The sequence below is a fragment of the Monopterus albus genome, unplaced genomic scaffold (assembly GCF_001952655.1).
Source record: "Monopterus albus unplaced genomic scaffold, M_albus_1.0 scaffold270.1, whole genome shotgun sequence".
In the NCBI taxonomy this organism is placed as follows: Eukaryota; Metazoa; Chordata; class Actinopteri; order Synbranchiformes; family Synbranchidae; genus Monopterus; species Monopterus albus.
This window is the reverse complement of record NW_018128150.1, coordinates 1,506,934-1,526,277: the sequence shown is the minus strand read 5'-3', so window position 1 is coordinate 1,526,277 and position 19,344 is coordinate 1,506,934. Positions and strand designations below refer to the sequence as shown.

The 19,344-nt window shown below is 39.7% G+C and overlaps 2 protein-coding genes across 10 annotated transcripts in view; both read left to right on the top strand.

Annotated features, from left to right (window-relative positions):
- prorp (protein only RNase P catalytic subunit) overlaps positions 1 to 10,778 on the top strand; it is a 12,948-nt gene extending 2,170 nt beyond the window's left edge. For 2 of the 7 annotated variants that reach the window (XM_020621953.1, XM_020621948.1), the window contains exons 2-11: positions 947 to 1,255; positions 1,487 to 1,625; positions 1,814 to 2,048; positions 2,146 to 2,450; positions 2,845 to 2,892; positions 3,372 to 3,504; positions 8,257 to 8,367; positions 9,703 to 9,851; positions 10,246 to 10,444; positions 10,569 to 10,778. In XM_020621953.1, the coding sequence (XP_020477609.1) occupies positions 955 to 1,255; positions 1,487 to 1,625; positions 1,814 to 2,048; positions 2,146 to 2,450; positions 2,845 to 2,892; positions 3,372 to 3,504; positions 8,257 to 8,367; positions 9,703 to 9,851; positions 10,246 to 10,444; positions 10,569 to 10,694 (1,746 nt within the window). In that variant the 5' untranslated portion in view covers positions 947 to 954 and the 3' untranslated portion in view covers positions 10,695 to 10,778. Of the gene's footprint in view, positions 1 to 399; positions 1,256 to 1,486; positions 1,626 to 1,813; positions 2,049 to 2,145; positions 2,451 to 2,844; positions 2,893 to 3,371; positions 3,505 to 8,256; positions 8,368 to 9,702; positions 9,852 to 10,245; positions 10,445 to 10,568 lie in introns of those variants that run through there. The other 5 variants (XM_020621952.1, XM_020621947.1, XM_020621950.1 and 2 more) reach the window with 4 other exon arrangements.
- Positions 10,779 to 12,260: 1,482 nt separating this feature from the next.
- psma6a (proteasome 20S subunit alpha 6a) lies at positions 12,261 to 17,545 on the top strand. 3 transcript variants are annotated; one of them, XM_020621955.1, is made up of 8 exons: positions 12,261 to 12,358; positions 12,434 to 12,524; positions 13,284 to 13,378; positions 13,495 to 13,576; positions 13,722 to 13,877; positions 14,215 to 14,393; positions 16,829 to 16,923; positions 17,359 to 17,545. In XM_020621955.1, the coding sequence occupies exons 2-8, from the start codon at positions 12,449 to 12,451 to the stop codon at positions 17,414 to 17,416; spliced, it is 741 nt and encodes a 246-aa protein (XP_020477611.1). In that variant the 5' UTR covers positions 12,261 to 12,358; positions 12,434 to 12,448; the 3' UTR covers positions 17,417 to 17,545. The 3 variants fall into 3 exon arrangements, with proteins under 3 accessions (XP_020477611.1, XP_020477612.1, XP_020477613.1); XM_020621956.1 differs by lacking the exon at positions 12,261 to 12,358 and having other exon boundaries at positions 12,365 to 12,524; XM_020621957.1 differs by lacking the exons at positions 12,261 to 12,358; positions 12,434 to 12,524 and adding an exon at positions 12,601 to 12,890.
- Positions 17,546 to 19,344: the final 1,799 nt, after the last annotated feature.

Below are 19,344 nucleotides of genomic sequence, written 5' to 3'. Positions count from 1 at the left end.
TCGGTTCTTTGAATCTCGTTCAGCAAAATGAACGAATCTTTTTTCGAGTCATTTCGTTCACTTCAGCAGAATATAATTAAAATGTTACATGTTAATTCCCCATCTACTTACGCACATATTGATCACGTTTCGAATAAGAAAGAACTGTAATGCAGCCAAGGTCATATTATAAGTAATATCGTACTGTGTCTTGAAGCTATGCAGTCTGTTACGTCATCACCTCACCTCCGGATATTTTGGGTCAAATTCGTTTGGTCTTTTGTCGCGTAACATCCTAAATAAGCTAAGCTATGCCGTGCTGTCTTCTGTATACCCAACAGAATTATTAATCATACCCCATAAATTAAGGCAATGCAGTCTGAGCCAGAAACCTTTCACAGAAAAGATTAGTACACCTTTCGAGTCCTCGTGTTCGAGTCGTTCGTTTTAGTAACGTGACATGACCGCTTTGCCAGTAATAATGAGCTTATGCGCAAATCACTCCCCGGGACGACCCGATGTTCTCGAGCCATGGGAAAGATTCGTTCAAAATGAACGAATCATTCGTGAACGACACATCCTTGCGACGAACTCACAACCGGACCTGTCAAATGTTGATGACGTAGTGGTGTGCGACTCAAGCTTGCAATCTCGTGTTATCTATCGTGTTTGCGATATGCAGAAAATGTTTTGTAGTTTAAAGGAGCTAAGTGACTTTAAGTGTTTCTACAATGTTTTGTGTCACGTAAGTTAATAAACAGCTCATTTATAACGGATTTGAATGTGCAGTTTTAGTAATAAATGATATAAAGACCAGAGGTTAAACATCCGAACATGTATTCCACCATAGTATTAAAAGTCAGAATATGCTTGAATCCCTTACGGCCGTTTTTTCACCGAGGAAGGTCAGGTGTCCTCACTATAAAGACTACTCTGTGTAAGTCATCACATGATGTGCTTTCAGCAGCACGATTTATGTGCACCGGAGACACGAACTCTAACCTGGGTGGTAGACTGACAGACAGAAGGAACACTGGGCAGACTGACGGACAGGGGGGAATGAAAAATAAGGCCACCACACAAAGACAAGAGAAACGGTGGGATGACACAGTGGATGGAAGAAGTAGGCGCGCCCCTCATTGGCAGAGGCATTCTTTCCCCAAATCTGTGTTTGCTGCGGGGACAGCAAAGAGGACGACAGAGATTCTGAAGAAGAAAGCAGTTCTGGTCTCTCTGAATGAGGATGAGACTGAAGGAAGGACAACTAGAGGAGCAGGTAGGATATGCTGCAATGGTCTAACAACAGATTTTGTGCAGGAACTAAACCGTTTAAATAAGTGTGCACAAATAAATCCAGATTTTTTTCCTTGTTCATTAGACGCTTGGATGGCTTATCTGTTTTAAATAATGTTTTTCTAATGCCTTATGAAGTCTTAGTGAAGCCCAGAAAGTGTACACTGGGAATAAATGCTTCAGTTTTCTGCACTAAAGCAGGAGTGTTTCACAGGAAAGGTGCAGCCTCCTGACCAGCCGCTCTCTGCTGCTGAGTGGAGGAAGCTCAAGGAGTCTTTGGGAAATCTGCAACGGTTTGACATCCAGATGATGACTGCACTTTTCACCTCTGGGGCAGAGCTGGATATTGCCAAGTGAGGGGAGGACGAGTGTGTTTGTGTCTGTGATTTTTGAAAACATTTTGTGGATGTCCCAATAGCCTTACAGTAATTGAAATGGCAGATTGCTTAGAGTTGGACATGTACCCAAGGCTGTGTGTACTGTAACCAAAGTGTAATGTAAGTGTCAATGAATTAAGTACTTTTAAAATTTTCTACCCCAGGTCCCTGCTGAATTTTGTAGCCATGGAAAAAGGGACACTGTCTTATGAGCTGCTACTACAGTACTTGGTGCTGTGCGTGCATGGCGGCCATGATGCCGAGGTGTTTGAGGTCTATGACATCATGCGGGGGAGTTTCTCTTCTCTGGACACAGGAGCCTCCAGCCTCTTTATCAAGTCCTTCAGCCGGACAGTGAGGTGGAGGGAAGCCATCAACATTCTGCATGAGATTAGAAAGGTGAACAGCTACTTGCTTGTTAGAACACATACACATGGAGCTGGAGGACATGCCCTACATTGTATATTAGCACCTGATTTTGGTGTCATCCCAACAGGTCATTATCCCATCAGCAAGCAACTATGGCGATGTCATTGCAGCAGCAGTGTTGCATGGTGACATCATAACTGCCTGGGCTTTTTATGATGAATTAATTGAAAAGGGACTGAGTCCACGCCAAGAGGTCTGGAATGCTCTGTTCAAAGGACAGAGGGAGACTACGGAGGAAGGTGGGAAGGGGCTGGAGGCCATGTCTCAGTCTGAACACCAGGAGAGGCTGCTGGGAATTCTGCTCTACATGAGGAACAACCAGATCTACCCTGAGCATAGCCTTGCCAGCAGCATCAAGACCTGGTTTGAGAGGTACAACAGAGTGATATTGAAGCTGAGGGGTAGGTAGATCAGGTGGGAGGGTGTCTGCATATTATACAGTTTTATTAATATGCAGACACAGCTGGTTAGTTGATGACAAGACAGTAATTGATCAGTCTAATCAACTATGGAGATAGAACATGCTGCTTTTAAAACCTTATTTGGAGTGATCATTGTTGCTGAATTCTTCCCTGACAAGTTGTATTCAGATATGACTTGTGAATGTATTTTACATTATGTTTGTCTTTTTATACTGGTACAATTGCAATTATTCTTGCCCAGAGTCACTTCCCGTTGTCTGTATGAACTTTACACAGTCTCTTTCTTTGCCACTTTTGCCCACTTCACCTCCTTGTTCTCATTTTTTGTTCTCCCTGTCTTACAGTCTCTCAGGACAGAAGTGGACAGGTAGCTGGACCAGTACCACTCCAAAGTAAATACACCACTCCCTACTTAAAATCTTCATAGCAGCTTATATTATTATTGCGGAAATAAATATTTGCTCAGAAAGAAGGGTTTTATATTTCAGATCCTTTTATTATATGCAAAAAAGATCCGGAGTTGGTTCATCAACACACCTGAAGAAAATTGTGCAGTTACAATTGTTTTATTATCATTAAAGTCCACACCCTGTCATCATCGATTGTCCACTCATTACCATACATGGACCCATTTCAGTATTTATGATTCTGCTACCAACCCTATCTATTTTTTTCACCCCTGTATGTGTTGCAAAAGATGTATGTTATGTGTGTCTGATTTCTGTTTATCTTTACCCAATCGCAATGTGTGTGTATCATGTGCTATCAAAGGTGTGTATTTAATCTATTTTTGTGGCTGGACAAAGTTATCGTGTGTGTGTGTGTCTACAGTATGATGGTGTGTGTCATTTACGTATGTGTGTGTGTTTAGGGGTGTGTGTAGGTGTTGTCGGTCAGAGTTGGAGTCCATCCAGCTGACTGCTGAGGAGTACCAGCACCTGAAAGACAGAGTGATGACTGACATCATTCAGGGACGGGATGTTTTTAACAAGACCACTCCAGAGGTGTGTATATATACACATACACACTGACAATCAAAGCAATGTTATCATGACTTAAAAAGTATGAATAAGTCTCTAATTATTCAGATGGATGATCATGAAAAGTAGAATTTAAATTGCTTAAATAGATAACTACGAGAATTTAAAAAGAGTTGCATTGTGCACAGGTTTATTTTCAATTTACAGAATTATAAATTGGTATTACCAGATTAATTTTATTTTCTGTTCTTAATACATTTGCTCGTACAGTTGATCTGTTATGTTTAATCTACCATATATGCAGTTAAACATCTAGGTTAATACAGATCATGAGTAATGCATTATTCTAATCATGTTTTTAAAGATGTGGTTTTCTGGTGTGCTAACTAATAACTAACTAATAACATTAGGTGAACTTTTGTTTTTAACAGGTTTGGGAACCTTTTAGTTAGTTTTGTAATTGGAATGATTTAATCCTGAGTAACAAATCTGTGTTGTATTAAAATTGTTACTCTCTTTCAGAACCCAAAAGTCAGACATGCATTTGAGCCTCACTTATCAAGCAGCATTACCGTATATTAGCTGTCCCGCTCCTTCTCTCTAATGTCTGCTGGATGGCACCATTGGTTCATATGAGGCACCAGACTGGTGAGGTTTGCTGAAGCAGCTTATCAGACTCTTGTTGGTCAAACAAATGCTTTCACTATCTATATGAATGTGAGTGAAACATCTTATGAATAGAAATGATCGCGGTGTCCTTGATGATGTTTTAGAGGAAGTTGAGCTTCAGACACATTGAGGCTCAACTAGTTTTCTATTCATCTTGCTCAAGACTACACTGGTTCTTTTCTCAGAACTGGTATGACCTTGTAAATTTACTGATTAGTCCAGGACACAGAGGACAATAAAGACCAGTGGTCTCCACCATCCCCAGAGTTTTGGGGTTCTTTGGCCTTCATAGTCTAATTTTTCAATTGGGATAAGGAGGTATAAGTGATTAGCTGTAGTTTCCAGTATTTATCCTTGCCAGCATAACAAAATCATCACTTTTTAATTTGAAGTTTTATGGAACAATTACATTAAATCATAGTAAGTCATAGCAGGATTTGGAAACATGAAACAGAGATTTAAGGAATAGTTTTAATAGCAAGAAGTCTGATGCTACTCTGTATGTTAAATATGAAACTACAGCCAGCAGCTGGTTAGCTTAGCTTAGCATCAAGATGGGAAACTAGGGAGCAAAGATAGCTAAAGGAAGCTAAGTCAATTATCAGCTCCTCTCAAGCTCACAGATTAACATGTTGTATCTTGTTTGTTTACTCTATGAAAATGACACCTTTCTGTTTTACGAGTGGGGGGGTTATGTGGTTATTTCTTGGACAGACATGCTTATTTCATGCGATGACCCAAAATGTGGAACTATTCCTTTAAATCCTGATAAGTCCCATTGATGGAAGATTCTATGCATTCAGTAAATATCACAGGGGTTTATTTGGGTCTGCTAAGCTGCATCATTAAACCACATTAGCGTCTAATACAATTTATTAGCATTCAACACAGGTTTTTGTGAACAATAAACAAATCACAAACTGTCATTTTTACACTTTACAGCTTATACAAAGGAGGTATAAAATTTGAATAAGTGAACCTTTGTGGTACCTGGACAGAGCCAGGCTAGCTGGTTTCCCCTATTTCCAGTCTTTAATGAACAGACCAAGATGACAGTGGTATTGATCTTTTCATCTAACTTGCAACAAGAAAGTAAATAAGGGAATTTATCAAAATGTTGAACTATTCCTTTAAAGGTAATCCTCCTTGCAGCTTTGCACAGTAGGTTGGCACACTTTTATATTAAATGATTTTGACATTTTTTGCATGCTGCTCCAGTCATAAAAAGCAAATCTGGCATTGAAGGCTCTGTCAGTGATGGTATCAGTTATTCAGTTCACCGTTTGCATTCTTCCACAGTGATAGGACTCACACCACATCCAGTTATGATCTTGATACTAGCAAACTGAGCAGCACACAAATGCAATCAAACTGAGGACTGTGTATATAAGTTGTATGCCCTTTTTATAAAGGAGAAGGCATTTATCACTTTATCTTGCATTCATATATGTGCTGTTTGTGTGGAGAAAACACCAGGGAACAAGATTTGCACTGGATTGGAACGTATTGTACTTAAAACAAACTTAAAAGGTTTATTCACCTGAAATACTTCCAAAAAGAAACTTGGCCACATTAGTAATATGTAGTTAATAATATGCCATATTTAATTTCTGATACCAAAGTTGGCATGTGTTGCCTGGTATTTTTCAGTAGTCAGGGGATGTTTGTTGATGGAATAGTTAGTTAAACTGAGGGGATTTCCAGCATGTGGAGCACCATGTGAAACTGGACCACAACCACCTACCGCCAAGCAGACAGGCAGAGGAATGTAGACAGGAATGCAGTTTAACTTGGTTTTATTAATCCCCTATTTAAGGCAGTCCTTTTTCAGGGCAAACAGTGTTTTAAGGCAGTCCTTTTTCAGGGCAAACTGTGTGCTTCAGACAACAGTGAAATATCAGATGCAGGGAGGGACAGAGACGGATGGACAAGGAGAGGGGAAGAGGAGCAGTGTCTTTCTGTCTGTATGTGGTGTTCACTGCAGCTGTCTGAGCCTCTGTGAAACCTATTATGTTACAGTCAACTTCTCTCTGGCAAACCTGCAACAAACATGGTCATTTGTGAGGCTGTAGTCTGTAGTGTTAATGTACTGCATTAGGGGTCAGTTCTTTTTTGTTCATCCTTATTTCTGGACAAAACTAGAACACCCTACAGTAAGTTTCACAAAGGATGTATTTTTGATAAGCTGCATTGCATACGTTGTACCCCCTGTACAATTGCCTTTGTGTTTCTGTGTACGTACTGTTAATAAGGCTAAATAGAAGCTTCGTGTGTTGGACACAGTTGTAAGCTTCAAGAGCAGAATGTTTAAGCATGTACAAATTCTGCTACAACATTGACTGTCCCACAGTAGTGTCCTCTGATTTATTTTTTAAAATTTGAGCTAACTTCACGTTCACCGCAATGTAAATGTTGCACTTCAATGTTGTACCGTAAGCTTATGCATACAAGTGTGTGTATGTGTTTTACCAGACATATTATCCACAGCAGCACAATGAGCTGGTTTCACATATCAACTGGAAAGTCCCTGGATAATTATACTGGACTTTCTCTGCATGTTTCTCTTCCTCCTCCTCCTCCTGCACCCAGTCTATCCTCCTTTATCTGTTCTAACTTTTCTCTTTATTTTTCAATATGATTTTGGACCACTACTCTTTCATAACCAACTCCTCTTCTAATGTCCACTTCTCCATCTGTTTATCACTCATTAGTATAATTCTATTAATTCCTCTTGCCTTCCACCTAAAACATACACACGTGGACAAAATTGTTGGTACTCTTCCATTAAAGAAAGAGAAACTCACAATGGTCACTGAAATAATGTGAAACTGATAAAAGAAATAATAAATAAAATTTAACTGAAAATTATCTAATGAAAATCAGACACTGCTTCTGAATTGTGGTTCAACAGAAGCATTTTAAAAAACAAAAATCATAAAAGCGAGACTGGAATTTGCTAACACACAATCATTTTTGTCCAGGCCAGTTTCATTAGTTTGTTGTTTAAAATGCTTCTGTTGAAACACAATTCAAAAGCAATGTCTGATTTTCATGAGCTAATTTTTAGTAAATTTGTATTTATTATTGCTTTTGTCAGTTTCACGTTATTTCATTGACCATTGTGAGTTTCTCACCAACAATTTTGTCCACGTGTGTACATCTCCCTATTCTTAACCAGAGCCACACTCCAGTGTTAAGCTGCACGCTATTGTTGCATAATTAATTAATTGTCTCATTCTGCGTGTGTGTGTCTTTGGTGAATAAATGCAGTCAGAACACATACTGGAGCATCAGCAGGACTCGGCAGGCATTTTATCTGGTTTTATCGCAGCAGAAATGTTAAATGCTTTTACAATCACATTTTGACTGTGCACCTTGTGCGTGACAGTGTACACACAGCCAAGTTTCAAGTCCAGGGGAATTCACAGCAGCCTATTTCCATACTACTGATATCTAAAAGTGAAAGTACTAACAGTGTTCCTACTCTGATGAAGCACTGCTTTCCTGTTATGGTACAAAGCTGTAACCCTGTATTTTAGTGCTTGACTAGAATGGAACCCTCAGGTGGGTTTAAAGGGTACAACTGAATCTGAAACTATTAGCTGCATTTTTAGGTGCTGTGGTGATGCTACAGTTAAGCTTAATAATACTGACAGTGAATATCTATAGATGCTTTTATATATCAGACTTATTACTTATACAGTTGCAGTCAAAATTATTCAACCCCCCTTTCAAAATAGGTGTATTGGCAAATTGTACAAACTTTCAGCTGTTTGCAATGAACAAATCAAAAAATCCATGTGTCTGCTGCACCTATTTGTGAATTTCATGGGCTTTTGCTGCTGGCTGATCCTAAGGCCTCATAGAGCTGCACACAATCTTTCATTTGTTACTCAGTTGGTGTCAGTTCTTAGCCTTGTTGCATTTTCATGTATCTCAAAGAAACTTCTGTCATCTGCAAACTCAAATATTTTGTACAGTAAGGCAAAATAACCTGCTATACTTTGCCTGTCTTTATCTTTTCCTCCACTGACTTAGTTATGCATATATCACCCTCACTCTGTTCATTTCTGTTTCTATCCCTCTGTTTCTGTGTGTCTGTTATAGGAGCTGGAGAAATTCAAAGCGTTTGTAAAGAGGAAGCCAACTTTTGATGTGGTTGTGGATGGCCTGAATGTAGCCAGTATCAGCAACGACAAGAACAGACGGTCAGAGATGGTGAGAATACACACAGACGCAGCTGCATGCAAAACGTGATACACAAAAAGATTACAAGAATTCAACTAAATATGTTGAAGGGGATGCTACTCTAATAGTGCTTACTCAGAATCCCCCCTGCTCATACACAAATGCACACACACAGAGTTTACACAGTCTAGACTTTAGTGGTTCTTTCCTACATACATGTCTGTCCAACCCAGGGGCTTTTCTGCAAGTTTCACAATGACTAATCCTGCAGTGTGTGTTTGTATGTGAATCACAAATGTGTGTAGGAGGTGCTTTTTTAACTGGCCAGCACCTCATTGTAACAACCTACCTACTTGTCTGCCTGCCCACTTCTGGCCTCTCTGCAAGGATGTTTGTGAGTGTATCTGCCCAGCATCCCCGCATAAGGAAATTTTGAACCTGACAAATGCATTTCTCTATCTACTCATCTAATTCATGGGAAAGCCAAACAAATTAATGCAAAAATCATTGACATTTACATCAGGGCATGCATTTTTATTTAAATGCCTTGATGAATGAAATCAGACCTCAGTTATATGAAACCTGAAAATACCTTCTGAATTTATGATTAACAAGAATGAGAATGTACAGCCACACTAGCAACACTGTAAGGTTGTACGTAAGTAGCTTTGAGCTAAATGCTATGCTAGCATGCTAACAATGCTGATGTTTAACAGATAATGCTGTTAACATGGTAAAAAAGGATTATATACAGATGGGTGACAAATAAAAGGAAAACTAACAAGTGTCTTTGTAAGGTGTTTTTGTTGCAAAACCTGCTAAATTTCTAATTCACTTGTTTATATTTTTAACAGGCAACCACATGCAGACCTACACACACACATTCCAACAGCCAGTGTTGGATGTTAAATGCAAACAATATAGGTCAAAGGTCAAAGTGTTTATTTGTCATATGCACAGTTAGGAAACGTGTTTCCCTGTACAATGAAATTCTTACTTTGCCGTCCACATGAATGCCACAAAATACAAATGAAATATAAAGTAGATGAATAAGTAACACAAAATCTAAGGCACTTTAAGCAGCAAATGCAGCAGTATAATAAAAATATATAAGAATATAATAAGAGAATGTATGCTACATGGGAGCAGCATGTGCAGCAGTCAAAAGTCAATGTGCAGTTATGCATGTGCAAACTGAGAATGTACGAGAGTGGACGCCATGTTTGGGTATCCTATCTTACAATAGATGTGGCTGCATCTAAATGGAACTGGCATCCAGACAGACATTTGTCTCATTAAATATTTATGTTTTCATTATTAATGTGACTGTAAATAAAGATTTTGAGGAATGTGTGTGTGTTTCAGTTGTTGGCGATAGTGTCGGAGCTCAAGCATCAGGGCCTGACTATTCTGGTGCTGGGGCGGAAACATATGCTGCAACCCTGCAGATCCTGGGAGAGACATGACATGAAACTTATCCAGCAGCAAGCCCATTGCTTTTTTACTGAAAACATGTGAGTAGCTGGTATTTAAAACAGGAGTATGGAATACACTTCATAGAAAACATATGAAATACATTTTACACTGTAGAAACAACACAGGCTACTGGGAACTATGATTTTATGAAGTGCCATCTTTACAAAAATAAGACTTTGGTATCATCCCAATTCATTCATCCAGTCATGATGCACTGACCAAAGCTGGTCTAAGATCAAAAGGTTTTTGTTGACGTAGTCACAGAAAAATGCTGCACGTAGGTGGCTGGCTAATAAGATAAGCCAGAATGAGGAATATGAACTTGCATGTAGCATTCAGCACACTGATATTCTGCAACTATTTACAGTTTTTTTGTTCTTCCAAGGCTTCATTTATAATGAATTTACACCTATCTGTCAATGTGTCTGCCAGTTCCGAGGATGACCCTTTCCTGCTGTATGCCACTTTGCATTCTGGGAACCACTGTCTGTTTGTGAGTAAGGACCTGATGAGGGACCACAAGGCCTGTTTGCCAGACATAGCCACCAGACAGCTCTTCTTCAAATGGCAGCGAGGCCATCAGCTGGTGGTGGATGGATATGTTGCAGCAGGCAAGAGGGTCCGATTTCAGGTGAGGAAGAGGGAAGGGTAGGAGAACAGAGAATTCTACAGAGGAAGAGAGAAACATACAAATTAACACTGAGTGTATGTATGTGTGTGTGTGTGTGCGTGTGTGCGTGTGCGCTCTCTCTTAGAGTATTCTCGATTATGACACCATTGTCCAGACTTCAGGAGACTCATGGCACATTCCCTATGATGACACAGAGGACAGGAGCACCTATGAAATACCACAGCGATGGCTGTGCCTGACCAAGCACTGACCATACTCATGCTCATGCTTTGAATGTAACTGTGGTCTTGTAAAAACATTGTTTTCAGAATAAAGCTAAATATTTTAAAAAGTATGAAGTTTAAAATAATTCTGAATAGAAGCATGAATGTCCTTGAAGAGCTGAACATTTTGATGCTTGAAATAGCTGAAAGTATCCTGAAGTAGAATTTTTCCATTCATTTGAATGGGGCAAAATTTTCAGTATAAAGCTAAATATTTTAAAAAGGATGAAGTTTAGAAAAATTCTAAAGAGAACCATAAATGTCATTGAAGAGCTGAACATTTTGATACCTGAAATAGCTGAAAGTATACTGAAGTAGAATTTCCTCATTCATTTGAATGGGGCAAAAATTTCAGAATAAAGCTAAAGCTAAAAATCTGGCATGTTTCCAGAACTTTACGTGAGGTTCAGTTAATATACTGGGCTTTTATTTTGAAAGTCAGGCACATTTTGGGGCCTTCATGTGAGCTTAATTTGTATTCAGGGGATTTTATTTTGAAATTCTGGCATGTTTTGGGGCTTTCATTAAAACAGTTTGCAATCAGAGGCTTTTATTTTGAAGATTTGGCATATTTTGGGATCTTATTTTGAAGGCAGACCCATCTGTGTGTGTGTGCGCGTGCGTGCCGGTGTGCCACTGTGCATCACTGTATTGCTTGGATTCTATATGGGTTTTAATTTGCGTGTACATGTTATTCTGATGCTGTTTGTGTGTGTAAAAGTAGCAGGTGCATCGTTAAATGACTCAGCAGTTTGAGGACACTGCAGCAGATTTCAGTCAAACATGGGCTTCGAACAATTGACAATTGAAGAAAAACTATAAGTCCTATCAGAAAAATCTCTTCACTATGAGCGGCAGGAGGTTTCAACGAACATGTTCATCACCTTTATGTCAAGATATTCCAGAAAATGAAGGATCTGTGGCAATTTACAAATGCCCTAACTTTTCCTTCGAGCGGGTTTTCTGAATCGTTTTTTCTATGGCCGCCTAAGGCAGAGTGAGGCAGCACTCTCTGTGGAATGTGCCATGTAATTTTAATAAATAAATGTAAATAAGTTTACAAAATAACCATAACACATAAACTGCGAGAATTCAAAATCTGTAAAAGATATCAAAAAGCAACCCTAAATAGCTGAAGATTTGCTGAATTGTTTAAAGGTTGAATGGTTTTTCTAGGTGAAAGTATGCTGAACTGGTTAAGGCTGAAAGAGGAGGAGGTTTTGAAGAATTCACCATTCCTTTGAATGGGGAAAACATTTCTGAACAAACCCAAATATTTTTAAAAGTTACAAAAAAGCTGAATACACACAATTGTTGACCTTGGAAAAGCTGAACATTTTGATACCAGAATGGCTTTTGTAACAAAGTATGCTAAAGTTAAGATTTGAAGATTTTCCCATTCCAAAATTGAACATTTTGATATTTGAATGGTTCTTTTAGCTGAAAGTATGCTGAAGTAGTTAAGGGCCAAAAAACGTACGGAAGAATAATAATAAAGACCAGGAAATTATACTGTGGATGCTGATTCAGCATCCACACAGTAAACAAGATTGGGTACTGTTTTCAGTGAGGGAATAACTGAAAACTACAACTCTACAGTTTGACCCGGATGTAGAAGCTTTCAGTCGGACAGAGCACATCCGGAGCAGAGGTTTGCCATGTTTCCCTTCTGTTACCTTTCAGTCTAGTTTCAATTTCAGTCTAATAATTCAACTGTTTACTTCAGTTATTTCCAGCCGTTATGTCTCGGGGGTCAAGCGCAGGATTTGACCGCCATATCACAATCTTCTCCCCGGAGGGAAGACTTTACCAAGTCGGTAAGAAATGAAAGAAAGTAACAAGCTGCTCTGTCATCACTGCTGGCCAACTGACTAACAAGCTAGCAGTTAGCAGTTAGCAGCTCAAAGCTTAGCTTACAGACCGGGTATTTCAGTACACTGGTAGGGGAGAAATAACAGCGTCTTAGTTAATATATGAATAACTAAAAAGAAATCTAATTAAGCAATTAAAAATAACTCACCCGTGCAGTTGTGACAGCTGACATTGCTATCTTAATTTAGCTAATGTTAATGGTTATACCTAGCCTTTTTGGTATATCAAGAAAATAATCCCAAATTTGAACAATGCTGTTTCACGTTAAGTGGTTCCACATACTGGTCTCTCCACGTTATGAACCTGAACCGGTAAGAAAGACCAGTTTATCTTTTTATCTTATTTTATGTAAATGAATGTGTCTGCATTGCTATAAGTTAATAACTGTATACAATACTATTTATTTTAGTACACTAACGTTAAGGGGTTTTATTTTTTGCTCGTTTTCCTTTCTGATACATTATGAGCTGTACTAAATGCGTCAGACATTGGACAAATCTTGTCATAAGAAAACCTGTTAAACTGAGATACCACTATATATGTTTCAAAGGGACATTTTATTAGAGATAAAGTCACATGTATGTACATTTACATATACAAAGCAACTGGACAGCTTGATTATTGGTTTTTAAAAAAGTGCCTGCAATGGTGAAACATTTGAAAGTGCGTGAGTAGTCTGTTTATTCCCTTTTGTCTGTCTTCAGAATACGCCTTCAAAGCCATCAACCAGGGAGGACTGACCTCTGTAGCGGTCAGAGGGAAGGACTGTGTTGTGGTTGTCACACAGAAGAAAGTCCCAGTCAGTGTACATTTGAATGGACACAGTATAAATACACAGGAGTTGTGTTTTTGTCTCTTCACACAGCATGTGGTCATATTCCCCTGTTGTCATTATGGTGGTTGTGTCTTTCTCAGGACAAGCTATTGGTTGCCTCAACAGTGACACATCTGTTCAGAATCACAGAGAACATTGGCTGTGTTATGACCGGCATGACTGGTAAGCACCGTCTCATCCAGCTGATGATTATATAACTTAAAATCTTCAGCCATTAAATGGTTAAGAACGTTAGATGTTACTGCCAACAGTAGCTGTCAGTACATGATTCATATGAAATGCTCTTCCTGTCTGTTCCTCTCTGCAGCTGACGGCAGGTCTCAGGTGCAGAGAGCACGATATGAAGCAGCTAACTGGATGTATAAATACGGCTATGAGATCCCCGTGGAGATGCTGTGTAAACGCATGGCTGACATTTCCCAGGTTTACACACAGAACGCGGAGATGAGGCCACTTGGCTGCTGTGAGTAGTGTCCATGTGTGTCAAAAATATCCTCAGTGGTTGTCCATGACGTATGTTTAGCCAAAAGGTCCAAAATCAATCATTGTCATCCTGGTCCATAACAGTATGTGTTCCTCCATAACCATTGCTTTTATGTCCTGTCACTGCATGGTGTATTAAGACCTTCAGTGAAACCTGCTTTACCAGAGACTAATTAGTTAAAAGGGTTTAGTGTTCTCTTGTTTTGTAAGGTTTTCATCACAGCTTAGTTTTAAATATCATCACAGCCACATCACTACATTGCACTTGTTTCTTCTGTCCAGTCTTCATTCTCCTCTGCCCTGGGTCCTTCCTCCAGGTATGATAGTGGTTGGACTGGATGAGGAGTTGGGTCCACAGCTGTATAAGTGTGATCCAGCTGGCTACTACTGTGGCTTTAAGGCCACGGCAGCTGGAGTAAAACAGGCCGAGGCCACCAGCTTCCTGGAGAAGAAAGTGAAGAAGAAGCTGGACTGGACCTATGAACAAATTATAGAGGTATGTGACTCTCTCACACACACACACACACACACACACACACACACACATATGGGAAATAGCTGCATTTTTGTTTTACCATTAACCTTAACTGCCTTGTGGATAAGAACTTTGAGAGACTGCTCATGTGTCATATGAACAAGAGATTCTGCTCTGAGAGGTAGCAGTAAAAGATGGGCTATTCAAACAGTTGTTTGTGCAAGTCTGATGTTGCAGAACTGATATAACACAGTTTTTATATTTTTGTAGACCAGAGCTAGTCAGTAAAATGGTCAAGATGCAGTTGTTTTAAATCATTAAATCCAAATTTGTTTACAAGAACTATATCACTTTGAAAAGCCCAGATGGGACTGTTTTGTTTAGGACTCAAGGTAAATAAATTCAACTGAGTGGCATTTTCCGCTTGCATGTGAGTTCTTTTTTACTGTGTTATAGTTTTGTATCACGTGTACATTGATTCTTATTTTTCTAAGTAACTTGACCAACCTACATTTCTTGCTAGAGTAGTTTAACTTCATCCAGTGTGAAGTAATTGATAGTTTCCAAAGCTACCTTTTCAAAGTAGTTTCCCCAACACTGTCGGCAAGTACTCAAATGTATGTACTTGTACTCGGTATGATAAAAGTGGTAGTGGTGCATCCCTAATTGTATTGGTCATGTCAATATTGACCTGTTCAGAGTGTACCCCACCTCTCGCTCAGTGCGGGCTCTGATTGGCTCCAGCCCCCTGCAACCCTCTCCAGGAGAAGCAGTAGATAATGGATGGATGTCAGTATTGAATATGTCATTCAGACATTCACAGGGCAGGCTTGGAAAAACATGTGAACCCCTTGGCTAATGATACCAACAAAAGCTCACTGGAGTCAGGAATTAGCAAACCTAGAGTCCACTCAATGAAACAAGAGGTGGTGGAGGTGTGGCTTAGACCTACTTTGTCTTATAAAAGTAAAGTAAATCTATGAAATGGGTTTCAAACTAAGAAAATCCTCCTTTTGAAGTGGCCCAGTCAGACCCCAGACCTCCACCCAACAGAGATGCTGTGGACTGAGCTCAGAGAGCTGGCATCACAGACATCCTGTGACTGTCTGATCTGAAGCATCTCTTTGAGGACAAGCAGTCCCGAATTCCTCCTGAGCATTGTGCAGTTCTGATCTACAGCACCAGGAAGTGCTTGTTTGAGGTTCATGCTACAAAAGGATTGTTGAGGTTTAAATCCAAGGGGTCAGTTCCCTTTTCCATCAGCACTGTCAGTGTTGAATGTGTGTTCAATAGACACACAAAAGACCATAATTGTGTGTTATTAGCCTGAAAACATTGGGTCTCTTTCACCAACAGTTCTAAAGAACTAATATGTTTGTAAAATCCACTTTTCATGACGATAATAGTAGACACACAAAAGACCATAATTGTGTGTTATTAGCCTGAAAACATTGGGTCTCTTTCACCAACAGTTCTAAAGAACTAATATGTTTGTAAAATCCACTTTTCATGACAATGCTATCATTGACCAATGTTTTCTTGTTTGGGATTTGTTCTTAGGTAAGAACAGAATCTGCACACACTGCCCCACATTTGAGGGGTGACGTGTGTAAAATAACTGGTTATTTAGTTTTCCTTAGTTCTATAGTTGTATAAGATTTAAGTTACAATAGCAATTATTTTTAAAGTTTTAAAATTAATTGAACTTTTACAGTGTGATTATTTGTAGCTTAGAATTAGGAATCACATCACTTAAAAACCAAACATTCACTGTTCTCTACTTCAAAGCTGCTCAAGTTTTTCTTTGGTTTGGAGTTCGCTGCTCCAGTGTCCTTAGACTTTCTTTGTAGCATTCCTGGCTTTTTCAACTTTTCCTTTCCGTTTCTGTGTGAGAGTTGTGTGTGCACATGGCCCTGCAGTCTCATGCCCTTTTATGGATTTGCATTGGATATGCATTTAAGGACCTGATATTGGAGTAATGGGTTTAGTTTTACAAAGTCAGAATATCCTGATATTAATACAATCTGTTGTTTTAAGAGGCCAAAGCAAACAAGTGCAACATTTCTACATGTATTTCATTTTAATGTAACATTTGAAATGGCCCCCTCTTCCACAACTTGTTGTTCACTGGAATGCTTGCAGAGTAGGTGGGTAAACGTGCTGCTGCTCTTTTCATTTGTCTATAAGGCAAAACATCTGTTAAGATGTCAGACATTGAAACACAGCTGTTCCTCTCTTTGCATTTGCAGCCATGTACGCTCACAGTTGTATGCACATACACACACTGCTGTGCAGCTCACTGGTAACAGTCACAAGCACCCTAGGCTTTCTAGGGAATTTGACACTATGAGCTCTGTGCTTTTGTATGTATGTTTCAGACGTGCGATGTTTAATGTACATTTTTCCTCTCTGACCCTTTATGTTTTTCAATGATTCCCCCTCTTGTCTCTAAACAGGCTGCTATCTCATGTCTGTCTACTGTTCTGTCCATCGACTTCAAGCCCTCGGAGCTGGAGGTGGGAGTTGTCACCACACAGGAACCTAGGTTCAAGTGAGTATAGCCACAGGTAGCAGTGGATGGGCATCACTGCCCAGCTGCTGCTCTGACTGGGTGTTACAGAAGCAGGTTGGTGCAGGCTGGAAAGGCAGATGGGCTTAACCAAACCTTCAGGAAACATGTCACAAAAGGGTATTCATCTTTGCTGTTCCACAAATCATGCAGTTAACAGACACAATTGCCCTGGTCTTTGAAGCTTCTCAAGTGTGCTGAAACTAAAAAGAGGTTAGGAAAAACAACAAAAAACATGGCAATGTGTTTGGCTCTGATTGTTGTAATGGAAATTCCCTCAAAGTTTATGCTCCAACTAAAACGATAAGATCAAAGTAAGGCCTTCATGACTGTGTTCTCAACATGTTGGTGTGTCTACGGCTTTTCAAATGTGGCAGACAAATGTGATGGCCGTTGGCTTGTATGTGTGTATTCCAGGATTCTGTCAGAGTCGGCGATTGACGCTCACCTGGTGGCCTTGTCTGAGAGAGAGTGAGGAAGGTTGGAAGCCATGTTACTGTTGCTGTGAAGACCCTGTAAAGCATGACAAAGCCTGAAAAGCTCATCCACTCACACAACGGTCTAGAAGGAAGATGGAGGAGGAGCTGGCATCTCACTCAGAAGAGTCAACCAAAGAGATGAACAATTTTATCATTTTCTACCAGGTGGATAGAATACTGTGCCTGTGTGCACTGACAAAGTTTTCTTCTAGCTACACTCAGACATCCCCACCACAGCCAAATGCCACACAATCTGGATGTTGACATCAGTCGCTATATGTGACACATGAGTTTGACATGCTCCAGACATGGTGTGTCAGACAGCCACTGACCACTGTGTCCCCTCTGGATGCAGCTCATCCCAGATGACTTCAGCTGATGGGTGTGTGATACGAGCAGAGAACACTACAGCACAGTACCTCTGAAGTATGGACTCAGTGTCCCAGTAGCACCTTAAGTCACTGTATTTAAGGCTGCTCAGTGCTTCCTAACACCTTTACTCAGGGCTGACACAACTTGTCCTTTTCTGAATCTCTCTGTTTAGTCATCTGCCTCCAGGATCATGTTTATTCTCTGATGTACTGTGATAACCCTGGAAACAATGGGGAGAATTGTCCCATTTCAACACTTGTCTTCATCACACACCCCTTTTACGGTCTGCTCAGGTCAACATCACCAGGAAGTCACCAGTTATTATCGTCGTCTCCTCTCTGCTGCCACTGCTGTACATTACTGCTCTTCTATTAAACCTTGTTTTTACTGAGCGCTTAGGTTTTGCCGTTGCCTTCTCTGTGCACATGTAACCCTGTGGTGCTCTTATCTTAGGTCAGTCCAGGCATGCGCAATGATGAAAATGCTTTGTCCAAGCGTTGTTGCTGTTGTGATTATGGCGATTACTCAGATCTGAGATGCCATAAAAAATGACCATCATATTTATTAAATGAAATGCATGTGTCAAAGGGGCTTTACACTCAGTGGTCATTTCTATTAGATACAGCTGTAGTCTCTGGCAATCCAATACAGCGGCTCTGCCACAGCTGTCTTTACTGTGGTTTATGGTTCACATTTTGTTAGTGTGTGTAAATCATCATATTCAAAGGTATTGTGGTACTAGATTTATACTGAGGTGTTTCTAAAGTTATATCCTCCATATGGACATACATGAGAGGGGCCGAATGTTAGAAATACTTCTGAATCCACTACAGTCTCACACAATCACTGATTATGACCTCGGTGCTAAAACATATTGAACTAACACCTCTATGCAAGTGCCAGTCAAACCAGAACAACACAGGGATCAGAAAAGTAGACTTTAAATTGTCTTGGTTTGCATTGGACTGTACAGGTGTACCCAATAAAGTGGCAGCTGAATATGTATCTGCCAGACTGCTGGTTCTTGTGGTGGGATATGAATATTATTTTGACATTAAATGTCAGTTGAAGTGGATTTCTGTAAGAGTTCAGTTACTCGGAGAATTTGGTGTAATGTGTTATGTCTATTTACATTAATACTAATTTACAGAATGACCTAGGTAAAGTCTGCAGACTGACAATAGCCAGTTGGACTGTTGGTATACTGATGTGCAACTGTAGCCGTTTGCCCCCGAAACCTACAGTGGGGCAAATAAGTATTTGATACACTGCTGATTTTTCAAGTTTTCCCACTTACAGAGAATGGACAGATCTGTAGTTTTCATCGTAGGTACACCTCAACTGTGAGAGACAGAATCTACAAAAAAATTCCAGTAAATCACATTGTTAGATTTTTAAATTTATTTCCATTTTATTGCATGAAATAAGTATTTGATACAATAGAAAAATAGAACTTAATATTTGGTACCAAAACCTTTGTTTACAATTACAGAGGTCAGACGTTTCCTGTAGTTGTTGACCAGGTTTGCACACACTGCAGCAGGGATTTTGG